At 38.2% G+C, this 15819-nt stretch overlaps 1 protein-coding gene across 1 annotated transcript in view; it reads left to right on the top strand.

The window, feature by feature from the left end:
- Positions 1–15092, top strand: part of GPM6A (glycoprotein M6A) — a 244914-nt gene extending 229822 nt beyond the window's left edge. The window contains exons 5-7 of the mRNA XM_012724904.1: positions 6960–7036; positions 7555–7620; positions 12980–15092. Coding sequence (XP_012580358.1) covers positions 6960–7036; positions 7555–7620; positions 12980–13132 — 296 coding nt within the window. The 3' untranslated portion in view covers positions 13133–15092. The remainder of the gene's footprint in view (positions 1–6959; positions 7037–7554; positions 7621–12979) is intronic.
- Positions 15093–15819: the final 727 nt, after the last annotated feature.

Below are 15819 nucleotides of genomic sequence, written 5' to 3'. Positions count from 1 at the left end.
CATTAATGCCACTTAGTGGTAAAATATGACCAGGCTTTGTTTCATCTTGAATGTATGAAGTATAAATTTGTCTGCCAAATCATAGTTTCAGAACATTACTAGGATGGATAAGGATTTATCAGCCTCTCCAGTCATTAGTATTTCATAGTAGAGACCTGTAGTGTTTTGTGGTTACCAACATGGACACATCATATAATGAATTACATACTCATATTGTTACAGGGTAGCCCAGAGTGGACTGTGCTGCCTGTCTGTGGGGCCTCACCTGCGTGCTCACAAAAGGGTCAATAATGGGTTTATTTACAAAAGGGGAAAGGAATGGGAAGCAACCCAGTGAAAGAGAGCGGGATACAAAGTGATTGCAATACCTTACAGGCTAGGCTGACTGAATGCACCAAGTCACGAGGTCAGGAGAGCTGCTTCCGGAGCCAGAGAGCCAGAGACCATGAGATGCAATCTCGCCCTATTTATCCCCCCAAGTGTCCCAGAATTCCTGCTAGCCCCGCCCTTGGGTCCTCGCAGTTCTCTCCCTGGTACTGCTGGGAGTTGTAGTTTTCAATCACTGGAGTAGGTGTAGGGTCCAGAAAGCTGGAGTAGCAGGTGGAGTCCATTAGACTTCCCCTTAACAATATCATGAGCAATGCTAGTAAATCCAGTGATAATTTGCTGCAGGCTGTAAAATCAATTTGTATCAATGTGTGGGTCTAAACTTGTGTTTTACCCTCAGGTGATTGATATTTCTATTTGTCCCTTTTCCATTATGTCTGTAGTTGTGTTAACACTTGTTAAATATAAGTGTTAAATCAGACAATTAAGGGTATATATTTAGGGTGCTTTAGTGGCCCAAGAGGTTAATTCTCAGCATTATAAGGCTATAGGCAGCCACTGCAGCAAGAGTTTGATCCCCGGCCAGGAAGCTGACCAACATGGCATAGCAGACCCCTCCTTTCTTGCCAACTGCTCCCCTCATTAGTGTATTTCAGTAGATCTGCCTGTTCTGCTCCCAATTCTGTCTCCCCCCGCCCCCACCCTGCATCTCTGGTCTACACCCCAGCTCTAGTATGCATACACACATGAAGTAAATCTTTAAAAAAAAAAAAAGATCCTGTTTACATAGATAACTTTATATAGAGATGATATGGATTAAATAATTGGAAGTAATTTGCAGCCATCTAAATACACTATTATTTATGAGCTATTCACCTACGAATCTGTGCATCTGTTTTTTTATCTTGCAGTTCATTATGCTGACATACCTTTTCATGTTGGCCTGGCTGGGAGTCACGGCTTTTACCTCACTGCCAGTTTACATGTACTTCAATCTGTGGACCATCTGCCGAAATACCACCTTGGTGGAGGGAGCAAATCTCTGCCTGGACCTTCGTCAGTTTGGTAGGTGGCTGTCTGATTGTGAGACAGAACCTCATTTGGTTGTCCTGAAACAGCTGGCCCTGCAATGCTGCCAGTCACTTCATTGCTTGGAAAGGCATCAACATGGCCCCCTCCTAACAGAGCGATGAATATAGCCGATGTTCACTTTGGAGACATTCTTTCTTCAGTTTACAAAGTAGGGGTTCTGGGGTGCTTGGACGCTGTCCTCACGGCATGAACATGAGCACGTGCATGGTGAGCAGGCGATCAGATTTACGTCCTGACCTGGCCAGTTGTAATTGTGATTAACCTATCCAGAGTCCTGGTGCTTTTCCAAATTCAAAGTGCTTTTTGTTTTTCATTCTCTTCTGTTAAAAATTTCACAAATTTTGAAGTCTAATGTGATGGTCACCATGACATATGTACTTTTAAAGTAGGTCAGAAAACTTCACATTGGATATAAACAAATCAGAGATTATTAAATAAATCAGTAGTCCTCTTTCATTAATATTATCTTTTTTGCAGGCTAATGTTTCATGTTTGAGTAACAGTTTGCTTTATGTATATGGACTGACAGTGTGAAGATCCTGTATATGTTGATTTGACTAATTCTCACGGCACCTCTATATGGGAGACACTATTATTATACTCGTTGATAAATGACAGAATGGAGAGGTTAAATAATGTTAGTATAACCCTCCGTTAGGTTATATTAGTTATACTATATCTATACTAAGAAGTTATAGCTAGTAAGTGAGAGAGCCAGAGTTCAAACTGAGGCAATCTAGCTTCAGAGACTGTGCTCTTAATTGTAAATCAGCTCACTCTCCTATTGAAATAGGAACAGAACTTGAGAATGTGCAAAGTTTAATCGCAGCTATCTGCAATTCTAGTTCATCATTTGTAAAAACACTGTAGCTATGAATTTTAAAAGATATGCATATTCACAAGCTCAAATGGACTTTTTTTTTTTCTTGCACTGAGCAGTTATTAAAATTGAACCTCTTAGCATCTGGAACATTCTAAATGTTTTTCTCTATTGAGATTTCTTCATACTTTAAGCCAGTAGGTAACATTTCACTAGCTGATGTCTGAAGGCCTGGTGCCCTGAGGGTATATTAAGGGCACATCACAGGACAGAGAGCACATAACAACTTTGTGACTAGCTTGTGGTGTTTTTCAACATAGAGGTCCATCTGCCATCTTGTCAGAGTCCTCAGGTCCCTATCGTCAGATTCAAATTATAAACAGGACGGTCCATTCTGAGGGTGAAGTTTTTTGTCAAGGAGACAATAGAAAACTATGAGCAGCTCTTGCACTGGGGAGAGGTATGTTTGCATGGACATTTTTACATGGACATGATTCCGAGGTTCAAACCAAGAGGTTTCTCTTGCCTGGATGAGGAAAATAATAGCAACTGTGTACATACTATGTATTATTTTCTGTAAAGATTTTCTTATTTCAGTCACAGCCATTTCTTCCAAAGTCATGAGTGTATTGCTTTTCTTTAGCCAACCTAAACTAGAAAGAAAAGCTGTAGACTAAGCCTACAGGACACCTCTGCTGTACCAAGTGCTGCCGCTATCCCTCTCTGCAGTATGCTGTGGCTCATTCTCTTGTGCAATACTTGCTGGGATTTTTTTTGACAATAACATTTTTTATTTTTTAAGCAGTTGAGAATTGTTTACTTTTTCGCTCGCCCTTAAAGAACTTGCTCTCAAGTTCTTTAAGACGAGAGGCCATTGTATATGAAATCATTAAAACCCAGGAAGTCAATGATGTGTTACTGACTCTTAGTGCAAGTACAATTCAGACAAGGTGCAGAAATCAATATAATGACAAATAATCCAAGAAATAAAGAAAAGGTCGGGTTTCAGCTACCCCTTGAAGAAAGGGAAGACTTGTTAGCCCAGTAGTTCTTGACCACCAGCATTACTTCTTACCCCAGCAGACTTCAGACACATTTCCAGAGTTTTTTTTTTTTTTATTGTTGAGGTGAACAATGATTTATAACCGCATTCGCGATTCAGAGGTGCTTGTTTTTTCTCCTAATCGTTGCTAAGAAACTGGAAATGTCCATTTGTCTATTATAGAGAAGCTAAAAGCTTCTCTAATGTTTCAGCAAGTAAAGCATGTCAATATTTTTAAAATTTAGTAAACTTGAGTGCTTGCTTCAACAACACATATACTAAAACTGGAGCAGTGGAGAGAAGATTAGCTTGGTCCCTGTGCCAGGACACTCAAATGCATGAGCACGACACAGTAAAAAAAAAAAATAGTGACCTTGAAAAATTTAATTTTGGGTTATGCCAACTTAGCTATCCATACACAGACACATATGAGCGAAAATAATCAAGTTTCCAGATTTATATTGTAGCACATCTTATATACCTGGGTTTATTGTCAGTTTCCTATTATTTTACGTGTTTATTTACAAACTAGTATGAAATGTAGGTTGTGATCTATAGTATGTATATGACAAAAACTGCATTCTCTATGTGATGAACATACTTTTTTTTCCTAAAGATTTATTTGTGCATACAGAACTGGGGTACAGGCCGAGGCTCAGGGGCAGTGAGAGGATTCACCAGAGACAGAGTGGGGAGCAGAACAGGCAGATCGATGAAGTCCACTGCTGAGGGGAGCAGCGGGCGGGTCAGGAGAGGTCTGCCGCGCCATGTGGTCACCTCCGGGGCAGGCGGGAATCGAACTCATGCGGAAGTGGCTTTAGCTTCTCAGTGCTGTGCTTAACACGCTGCGCCACCAGGTTGGGCCGTGATGTACATACTTTATATGCACAGACTTACTATTTATGTGTTTATAAATTTGTACATCTGAAAACACTTATATGTATTTTACATGCATATTTATGTTTGTATATAAAATGTATTTAAAAGCATATGTGTGTGTGTGTGTGTGGGTGCACACACACACACACATCACCAGGAAGGCTTGGGTACAATTTTGAAAGTAATGAAGGAAGACCTTACGAAATAGCTGTCATGTGAAAGAAACAAAGACTTAACCATGTGGGTATTCTCAGAGGAGGGAGGATCTGGTAAAAAGTTACCAAGGCAATGCCTTGGTTCCTTCAACGAAAAACAAGGAGGCCTGTGTGACTGAACTAGAATAAGAAAGTAAAGAGAAGAGATGAAGTCTGGGGTTCATGGAACATACTATTTTTATGAGTCTAATGAAGGACATAGCAATTGTAATTCTAAAGGAAATGCAGAATATTGCAGGTTTTGCCAGAAGAGAAACTAGGCTCCATTTAAATTATACAAGGGTCATTCTGCCTGCTGGCTAGAACCAGTTTGCAGCAAGAGTAGAAACAAGAGTGCAGTATCACATTCACATCACAATCCCGCGCTACGACATTAGTGACTCGGCTGAGGATCGTAACAAAGGAAGCATGATGAGGATTCTGAACATAAACTGAAGATTATATTTTGAGATGGACTACCTGTAGGGTTAAGAGAAAAAGAGGATTTGAGGAGCAGTTGATTTCTTGATTAAGAAATTGAGGCGTTGGTTTTTCTCTTGAGAAGGGAAAAGCTGCAGGAAGTGTCTGCTAGAAAGTGGGTCATCAGAAGTTCAGTTTGAAAATGTTCATTTTTAGATACTTACTAGAAATCAGAACGGAGGTAAGAAACTGGACATGAATATGGATTCTGAGAGAGGTTTTTATTGCTTGAGTGATGAAAATAATAACAATGCTATGCATGCAGAGATGATTTAGGAATAGTTGCTGATGTTTAATATTTAAAAGTCTGAGAGTCACTGAGGTCAACAAGGCAGAAAAACAACTGAAGACCAGATGCCTAGATGCACACAAATGGCAGAGAGGAGGAGCCACACACAGACATGAAGACGTCAGTGAAAGACACAAAGAGTAGATCATAGCTCTAAGGCACCAGATGAAGAGAGCAAGAGGGAAGCGTGGTCAGCTGCCTCCAACATAGCTGACTGAGAAGCGAAATGAGAACTGAGGATTCGCCTTTGGTTTCAACAGCATGGCGGTTGTTGGTGACCTTTATAAGGAAAAATTCCTTGGAGACCTGGGCCAGAATCCAACTGGTGAGGGTTTCAGTGGAAACAACACATGGAGAGGAATCACAGACTGTGACCAAAAGGAACACTTCTTAGGAATTTTTCTGCAAATGTAAGGAAATGTTTTAGGCATGTGTGGACATACTATGTCCTCCACACACATGACATCGGGAATAAGTCAGTAAGGGGAATGGTAGTCTTTACCAAGAAGTGTCCCCGACAGTAATGGTTTACTGGACAAACCTTCTAGGCACTCTTTTCCTCACTGCTTAGAACCATTTTGGCAGAAAGGAAAGGTCACAGATAAGTGTCTCTACACTTGATGTCCTGAAAGGGGATAATGTTTGTTTGTTTGTTTTAAAGATTTATTTATTCATACACACAGGAACTGGGGTTCAGAGGTTCAGGGGGTGAGAGGATCAACCAGAGACAGAGAGAGGAGCAGAACAGGCCGACTGACAAAGTACACTGCTGAGGGGAGCCGCGGGCAGGTCAGGAGAGGTCTGCCATGCCATGTGGGTCACCTCCCCACTAGGAATGGAACTTGAGTTTCAGTAACTGTGTGTAGCTTCAGACCACTGTGTTTTAACTCTTTGAGCCACCAGGGAGGGCCCGAGATAGTGGTTTTAAACTGAAGAAGAAGACACAGACTTCAGAAAAGCAAAATGATAACAGATCCATAGGAGAAAGGAGCTGAAAAGTGCACCTTAGAGCTCAGAATGTGTGTGTGACACTCACTTATATAAAAACTAAACACAGAGCAGCAAGTGATAAAAGCTTGGGTATATGTTTTCCCAGAACTTGTGATATTTCCCCTTCTTGTTTATATGTGTTTAACATTTCAGTGGTTCTTAAAATTACGGAACCCGTTAGGCTTAAGCTGAGCACTTCTCTTTTCTGCAGGGAGAGCTGTGATCATTAGTCACCTTTGTGCTTCTAGAAAGGCAGTATTCCAGGCAAATGTTCATAGATCCATGCTGTGCTTTAGAAATGCACCTTCCTGACAGTTCCCCAGGTGGTTCTGATGCGTTGAGTTCATCAGGCACTGGAGCAAGGCTAACTATGAGCGAAATTACATCTTTATCTCTCCTTCCTAATGGCAGTGTTTTCAATACTAACAGGAAAATGACTCCTGTGGGCAATATCTTCTATAGAAACATTACGCTAGCAGAATAAATTTAAATCCAGACTCCAGCACAGTCTGGGGCATACTTTCCAAATGATTGTGATGCCTACACCATTATTGTAATGAACCAAACCAATGACTTACCTACAGAGGAATCTGAAGATTCTGGTAGCTAGATTCAACTTAATGTAGATGGAAAATGTTTTAAACTGCTGGAAGGCTTAATAGTTTTGGTCATCCTTTCCTAATTCTACTCATAATTATCACCTAACAATGAGAGCTGGGGAAGAATTTTTCTATTATAGCATAACACAAAGTAGAATTTGCTCAGATTTTATCAACATTTCTTTTTCTTCCACTGGGCCCTTGAAAACATTTATAAGGCTAAACTGTAATTTTCTCCATGCCGTAGGGATTGTGACAATTGGAGAGGAAAAGAAAATTTGCACTGTCTCTGAGAATTTCCTGAGGATGTGTGAATCCACTGAGGTGAGTGTTTTTACAGCCTTTAATTTAGTCAGAATTTCAGCATTCATTTTGTTATTTGAAGACTATATAATTAATCTATGCTGACATTTCCCTTTTTTCTTTCATTGCAATTTTATTTGCAGCAATATTATTCATTAATAACATTCAGATGCTCTGCATAGTTCAGTAAAATTTACAATAAATGTCTTCATTTTCCTAGAAACTACCATTTAACCGAACGCTTTAAGTATAGAGTTACATTTAAAAAGAAGTGTTTTCTATTGTTATGCTATAACTCAAGCCATCATCATTAACCATGACCTCATTTTGATCATGAAATGTTACTAAAATATTAAAGTTGGGAGGATAAAAATGATTGCCAGGAGCAATGCCATCGTAATAATGTGTTTTAATGGAGGAACTGGTTTGTTATATGCTCACTTTTGCAAAGTTCATCTTCATAGCCTAGCATCAGCCCTGATCTCTCCTCTGCCTGCAGCCTGGACATATGACTTGATTCTCTGTGCTTTCATCTGCAGCTAAACATGACCTTCCACTTGTTCATCGTGGCACTTGCTGGAGCTGGGGCCGCAGTTATCGCTATGGTAAGACCTTGAAGCGCTAGCGTTGGTTCCTTTTGACTTACAGAGCTAGTTCCTGTACGAGCAGTAATGCATCTGTAATAGCTAAAGTCCATCAAATCATATTTATTTTAATACCATTTTAAAAATTGGGGGAGGAAGGAAGACAGTGGGCAAATAAATAAGGGAAAAACAAAGCTTAACCTAAAGACATCATCAATAGGAATAATATGTGGTAACCAGTTTAAGCATTAAAATACACAATCCTATTGGTATAATGAGTTAGAAAAGAAGCAAATGCATTCATAGTTCTTAAAATGGAGGTAGCATTGGTGTGTGTGTTTTGAGAGTACAGGTTCACAACTCATTAGCAGTTTAGATGTTAGATTACTATAAACATAAAAATGATCTCTAGAATTTATGAATCAATGTGATATTCTGAGTCATCTAGTTAATTCTTTAATCTGCAGTATACAATTTTTCCCTTAAATAAGAATAATAAAAGAGTCATATTGTGTCTCTTATGGCAAAGGGATTAACTTATCTTTGTTAAACCTCAGTAATTTGACATGATGTCACTGAATACTTCTTTGGAAGTATTAAGAACAAGCCATAGCTACCAAATAAAAAGCACACAGAATTCTTAAATGTTGCAGAAGACATAACAGCTTTAACTTTGACTGGTCCCGGCACCAGACTAAATATTTTAAAAGCATGATAAGACATTTTGGGGACACTTGTGGACTGGCTGTTAATCAGATGATATATATTGCATGCCTGCTGTTAATTTTCCAGTATGTGAAAGGGTATAGTTAATAAGAGAATGTTTTTATTATTTTCTGTATGCACATTTGAAGTATTTATATTAAAATATCTGGTCCCAAATTATCTTGAAAACTAAAATATACTTACGTATGTTGGTTACTATACATTGGATACAGTGATAATATTCACAAAGTATTGAAAATGAGAAGAATTGCTCTTTTCTTATATATATGGATCAAGTATTAGCATAAATAAAATATTTAATATTTCATCTACAGTGGACTAATTTATATATAAACACTACAGATTATGGTCTTTTTAAGTGAGGTGATTCAGAGCTCTCTGAAAATTTATGGACTCATACCTGCATTGCTAAATTTCCCTTTTTTCAGTCCTTCCAAATTAGCTGACCACTGATAAATGTGTGGATTCACAATGACACTAGTGAGAGTCTGTAATTAACCGTTTTGTGATGTATTTCTTATTTGTAAGAGAATATTCTGGTGCTTATTATGGGCATAGTTTATTTTAAGATTTATTTATTTATGCATACAAGAACTGGGGTATAGGCCAGAGGTGTGGGGGGCAAAGGGTGTGAGAAGCTTCATCAGAGACAGAGTGGGGAGCAGAACAGAAGGATCTACTGAAACACACTGCTGAGGGCAACAGCGGGTGAGATAGGAGAGGCCTGCTGCTGTGGCAGTGGGTCAGCTTCCTGGCCCGGGATGCTGCAGTGGCTGTGGATAGCTTCATGGTGCTGCACTTCAACCCTGGCACCACCAGAGAGGGCCCTGTGGGCATAGTTCAAATGGTACATTTCATAGAGCCCAGTCTCCCCTGCCGTTCCAGTGAGAGGTACAGATGTTCTGTGTTGAGTAAGTACAATTATGCAAGGGGTCACTGTCCCAATCCCTTTGTATCCCAAAAAGACTCCAGACCTTCCCCCAATTTGTGACGATCACAGATATCATGTCTTTCTTTATTTTATTTTAGAGCATTATTTTCCTCTTTATTTTTAAATGCCTTTTTTTTTTTTTCCTGTCATGGCAGTTGTTACTTGGGTAGCAAATAAAGATTATAACAATTTTTTTTTTTTGAAGAGTCCTTAAAGTCCAAGTTCATCCCTTCAGGTTCTCACCAATTTTGAGCACCTACTATGTGTTCAGACCTTTCTTTTGTCACTTACATGAGTCCAGTTTTCACTGGAAAGTCAAGTTTCAAGGACACACAAATACTCTCAGCATTAGTGAGAGCTTTTCTAGTTATAGTCTCCAGCTCTCATTTTTGTCCCCTAAAATACAGATAGCATAGAACTCTAGAACCTTTCCACCACCTCATAACTTTGATAGCTAATTCAATATGCAAAGTGGTTGAATTCATTTGGATATATTTAATACCTTTCCTTCTGTTGCCAATTCATTGTTTAATGTGGTGGTGAAAGGAATCTTTTATTTTTTTTAAAGAGTGTTTTATTTCTGGTCAAAGACTAAAAATAGGAATGATGAGACAATGCTGATGAGTTAATGAGCCTTTTCAGACAAGTTATTTTTAGTGGCTTCATAAACACTTTTGTATTAAGATCGGATTCTATTTTCCTAAGAATCTATCTTTAAAAATATCTAATAGAGCCAAGTATATCGTTGCTAGAATGAGTTTTCAGATATTTTGTTGACTTAATCATTGCTCAACATTTTAGATATAGTGACTCTAAACTTCTATATAGGAATTAAGTTTCAGAATATGAGACACAATAAAGTCATATGGATTTATTTATGGCAGGATTACAATAGAATAATGAGCAAATGACTTATATTGTTGACCTAAACTTACTGCTAAAATATACCATAAGGAAGCATCAACATATTCCGGGCAGCGATTTCCAAAGGTTCTTGGCCCCAAGCAACACCCAGCTTGACTGAAATTAGAAGCAACATCTGTACATCTGTATTCATATGAATCTTCCAGTGTGATGGATCATTTTTAGAGACATGCTTTTTTCCACCAGTATCCACTCAGGTGTAAGAAGTCTATCAAAATAGCTTTTGAAAAGGCTTATCTTTTTTTTAAGATTTATTTTGCTTATGCATACAGGCCAGAGGAACAGGTGTGGTGAGAGGCTTCACCAGAGACAGAGTGGGGAGTAGAACAGGCAGATTGATGTACACTGCTGAGGGGAGCAGCGGGCGGGTCAGGAGAGGTCTGCCGCGCCATGTGGGTCAGCTCCCAGGTAGGGGACAGGAACTCACGCCGAGTACTTTAACCCATTGTGCCACCAGGGATGGCCCTGAAAAGGTATATAATTAAGCACTTATAGCATACAGGTGCATATGATACAGTCAAAGTTCAAATTTTTTTTCAATAACTTTTTTATCTTTTTGGATACTAAATAGAGACAGAGCACACATTCCTTAGTAAATAACATCTCCATAGCCCAAGCAGTATGTTCAGCCATAGACTCAGTTTAGGTCTTAGGAGGCACTGATAAATATAATTACTGCTTCTCACCAGCATTAGTATTACTCCCAGGAGTATCGCTGCTAGATATTTTTTTCTTTAAAACTTACTCTGCCAAAAGCATTGTCAGCTGTTTCGTGTATATGAGCACAATCAAGCCCATCTACTGCAGCGATGATCAACCCCCCCCCCCCAAGATCTAGTCCACCCTCTGTGACAGCAGCTGTCTCTACTTCCATATGACCATGAGGAATTGAGATGACTTCTACTTCACCTAAACATTTAGGACGTCATCTGTAATTTGAGACAAGGATTTATAAGATTCTGAATTAAAATTAATATGTACTCTACTCCATCATTTGAAAGGGATGTTAGGGATCAAAATTTGTAACTTGGCATTGCAGCCGGTCCCAGTGCTCACTCCACCTGCTGACCAGGACATGGAACAACCCAGAGCTTGCGCTCTGATGAAATGCCTGCAAGAACCGCTGGGAGGCACCTGAGTTGGAAGATTGAAGTTCTTCAGCACTGAAGAACAGAAGGGCCCTTCTCAGAGTTAATAACTCAGGAGTTATATTTTCTGATGGGGCTCTCCCGGGTGGTGCAGGGGTTAAGTCAGAGATATGGGTTATGGGCCCCAGCCAAGCAGCTGACCCACATGGCGCGGCAGACCTCTCCTGACCGCCAGCTGCTCCCCTCAGCAGTGTACTTCTTTGATCTTCCTGTTCTGCTCTCCATTCTGTCTCTGGTGAATCCTCTTACCACCACCCTCCCCCACCTCTGGACTACACCCCAGTTTTTGTATGCATAAATAAATCAAGGTAAATCTTTAAAAATGCAATATTTTCTTAGACTGTAAAAAGAACGTTTTGAACATCTAAGACTATATTTATTCATTTGGCATATACTTTCAGTATCTACTACATGCTAGACATTTTTCACAGTATTTGTATTTTAGCGGCAACATCAGAATGCCTCCTAAACTGGGTTATGTGTATGAGTCTTTTCTATCTGTGACTATATTTTGATCAAATAAGATTTTACTGTAAAAAGGCCATGGAGTACAAGAATGTAACCCATAACTCCTGTTTGCATGGGGCTTAAAATTTCCATTAAACAAAATGGAAGTTTCAGAGGAAATGAACCATTCTGGCAATGACTGATTCTTATTGGCATGCACCATTTTCTGATAATGTGTCAACATTATTTTGTTATTCTCTTCTCTTGTGTGTTAATAGGCCACAATAGTCACCATTTAGAGTTGATTTTCCATTTTTTATGTCTATCTGTACTTTTTAGAAGCAGCTTATTTCCTATCAAATCTTTTATATTCTTTTTTACTAAATTATGATAAAAGTATTGCTGAGTCTTTAAAACCCAGAAAAAGTAGATCACTGACACGCTAGTTTCTCTCTTCTATTCATCCATAAAAATCCATCATTTGGAAACCTGCTTTCATTCTCCTACAGAACCAGAGAGTGGCAAAGGAAAATGCATAAATGTTCTCATTTCTGAGTCAGTTCAAGTTAAATCATAAGCTTCATTACTTGTGGAACTACATTCTTTACTGAGACAAATTTGGAACTTTGTTTTTGAACAAAGTTGTAAAAGTACGTAAGTAGGCAAAAGTCGTCTGACACAATACTTATTTTTGTGTCGTTTACAGTCTAAAGAAAATCCAAGATGCATTATGTGAAAAATTAACTTAATCAGTAAGTCCACAGGCTTAATTTTACTCAACCATGATCCTTTTTAATATTCAACAGAGGGCAATATAGCCTCTCCTTTATTCAGATTGACTACACTGAAACTATATGAGAATACGTCTGATTAGAGGATAGAAACATAACAACATGAACATGAAATATATCATTTGGACGAATGAGAGTTTAGCGGGCAGGAAAAGTAACTTAAATTTTAAGAAACCGTCTCAGATACTTCAGAGCTGGAAAAACAGAAAGAAAACAAGGTACTGAAAGAAAAGGAGCTGAGATAGATGGTGTCCCTGAGTTGGAAGAGGAAGGAGTGTATTTTATTTCTATCATTCTTATTAGAACAGAAATTTTGATTCCCTTTTATTAACGTAAACATGAATGCATAATTTGAATATTCCATCCCTGGTACTAAACAGACTGCCCATATGCATTATTTTGTCCTTGATTAGGTCCACTACCTGATGGTCCTGTCTGCCAACTGGGCGTACGTGAAGGATGCCTGCCGGATGCAGAAGTATGAGGACATCAAGTCCAAGGAGGAGCAAGAGCTGCATGACATCCACTCCACTCGCTCCAAAGAGCGGCTCAACGCGTACACATAAATGGAGCCCCGTCCTTTCTCCCACTGGAATGCATTGGTGTTTAACTAAAGGGCCATCCAACCATCCAACCTTTTGCAAAACAAAATGAAAGTGCTTCTCATCAATGATATGTAGGGTGACTTATGAATCATCCGAACACGATTCTTTGCTGGTTAGCACTTAATGTCTGAATTTGTGAAATGGTGTAATCATAGATCTTCTACAAGCTCCTATCCAGCCTTTCTTCTTTTTGAAATTTGTGAAATGCATTTAATAATTCGTAAGGTCAAAGATACTACTAACATTGTCAAATGCAAAGATTTATTTGACTTTTAACCACTCCCTATGCGTCACACGTAACACCTATTGCATTGTTTCTTATGTTTTGAAAAGAAAACTAGCTTTTTATACTTTTTAGTTTTGATTTCGGTAACTAGTTTAACTACAGGTAACCTTCAAAGGGACCATTGTACATGATGAACAACTGACAGAGATGATACCACTATGTCGCTTCTGGAAATATGGAAAACTTGCAGGAAGATCAGTGGCCGTGGTCTGACAGGCCCTGGTTAACGTTTTCATCAATCTAAGGTGCAATTTCTAAATTTGTAAGAGTAGGTTCCAAAAAAGTGCTTCTTATCTTTGTTAACATTGTATTTTTTCTCGATGTACTTAAAAGGTATTTCCCTCTGACTCATGTTTTGTTGTGAGCATGTAGACAGTGTTGCTAATGCATGGCTCCTTGCCTTCACAAGACCTTGACGCCAGGCTTACCTGTTCAAGTTGAGTCTAGACACACTTAAAAGGAAATAACTACTGTGGGCTCTCGGAGAAAGACTTCTTTGTGATTTGAGCAGTGGCTGGATTGGAACTTTTAATATGCTAATGTGGAACATTAATTACCTTTATGAAGGTGGTATATTAAAAATAAGCACACTAACCCCTGGGAAGTTGTTTCACCTACTTTAAAAGTTTTAATGGATTGCACCTCTGTAAACTATCCCTAAAATGTGTATGATATATTTGAAAAGGCTTCCATTAATATAATAGCTTTGCTTGCAGCCTTCCAATCTATGTTGGTTTACCTGTAGTGTTTTTTTTAAAGTGTGGTCAGAGGCCACTAGAGAATGTATCCTTTCGAAGTATAGTGATATTTTGTGTCTTTATTTCAAGTAAGTCATTTTAACCAAATGTTCATTCATATTCATTTATAAGAAGTACCTATATCAAAGGAATAAAAAAAAGCAATCAGTATTATTGGACCAAATTTGGTGTTTGTTTTAACCTTGACTCTTCTTTTGATTATTTCTAATGCTACAGGAATGCTGTAAAGTGTCTTTTAAAATGATGTAGCCTGACAAGACATTTTTGTCAGTGTTTAAAAACTAGGTAGTTATTGTGCACTGATTTGACCATTGTGAAATCCTTTCTCAGTGTAAGTGCATTTCTAATAAAATTTATTGAGTGAAACAATCTTTGTACAACGACGAGTCGTATGCATCATCCGTAATTTTACAAGTTCTTGTAGTAAGTAGGGGGTATATTAGGGTTCTGTGGCATGATTATGCATTCTGTAGTATTATTTAATTCATTTGGGGTTGGTTTTGCTTCTTTTTTTTTTACACTTAGACTCTTACTGGTTCAACATTTTCTGATATATGCAGTATTACAGCTATACAGCAAAAGTATTAATGGGCTTCTTTAAATTCTATATTATAGTGTTTCATTTCTGTGTCTTAACAGTTTGTGATGATTTTTAAAACTGTCCTTTAAACTTATGTAATGATGTTGATGCTTTTGGCTTTTTTTTCTGGTATTAGAGTTTGTATTTTCACAAAGAGTGCTTTGTAGCAGGCATTACAATTAATCTGTTTTGTACATAAATGTGCCAACAGCTTGATGGTGGCATTTTTGAAATGTAGAACCAAGTGCTTGCCAAATGTAATAAATACACTTGTGGACTTTGTGTACTTATTATTAGTTTCTGCAGTGTTTTTTTTGGTTTGTTTGTTTGTTTGTTTTATTTTTTTATTTTTGGTTTCGTTTACTCCTCTTTCCTATGTGTGTGCATTCTTTTCAAATGCCATAGGCCCCCCTCTCCTTTGGATGCTTGTCAGCTGAGCTGATCGAACACTCCAAGATTCAATGAAAATTCTGTGTATTAAAACAGTGTTGAATGGGGGTGGGAGGAAGAGGTGAGGAGAAAGCAAAAGGGTAAAGACTGGAGGTGATTTCATTTAACAAATGGTAATTCCCAAGTGATGTTATTTCCTTGACTAATTTTTATTGTTTTGTGTTTTCTTTAGTGCCTCATAAAATAACAGAGAAACACAAAAGACTAATGCAGTTCAGAAAGAAAAATGATTTCTTGGGTCGCTTCAAAATATCAAGGTGAGAGCAATTAAATACAACATATTTTAGATATTTTGTTTGGTTTGAGTAGAATTTCTCCTGCAAAAACTAGAAGTGATGAAAGTTTTAAAATGACAAAGTCATTATCAATAACAATCTTAGTTTTCATAGCCTAAGGAGTTCTCCTAGCCTTCAACTGTTGATGTGTTTTTATGAATGACAACTTGGCAATTTCATGTATTTAGTGTATGTTTATCTAAAAGAGCAGGTTTCTGAGAAAATATGTATCTGATGGGGATTTTTTTTTAAGATTTATTTATTTATGCACACAGAACTGGGGTACAGGCCAGAGGTGC

Source organism: Condylura cristata, unplaced genomic scaffold (genome assembly GCF_000260355.1).
Source record: "Condylura cristata isolate star-nosed mole 26May11 unplaced genomic scaffold, ConCri1.0 scaffold00014, whole genome shotgun sequence".
Lineage (NCBI taxonomy): Eukaryota > Metazoa > Chordata > Mammalia > Eulipotyphla > Talpidae > Condylura > Condylura cristata.
Note: the sequence above shows the minus strand (reverse complement) of the source record. Positions and strands in the feature narration are given on the sequence as shown.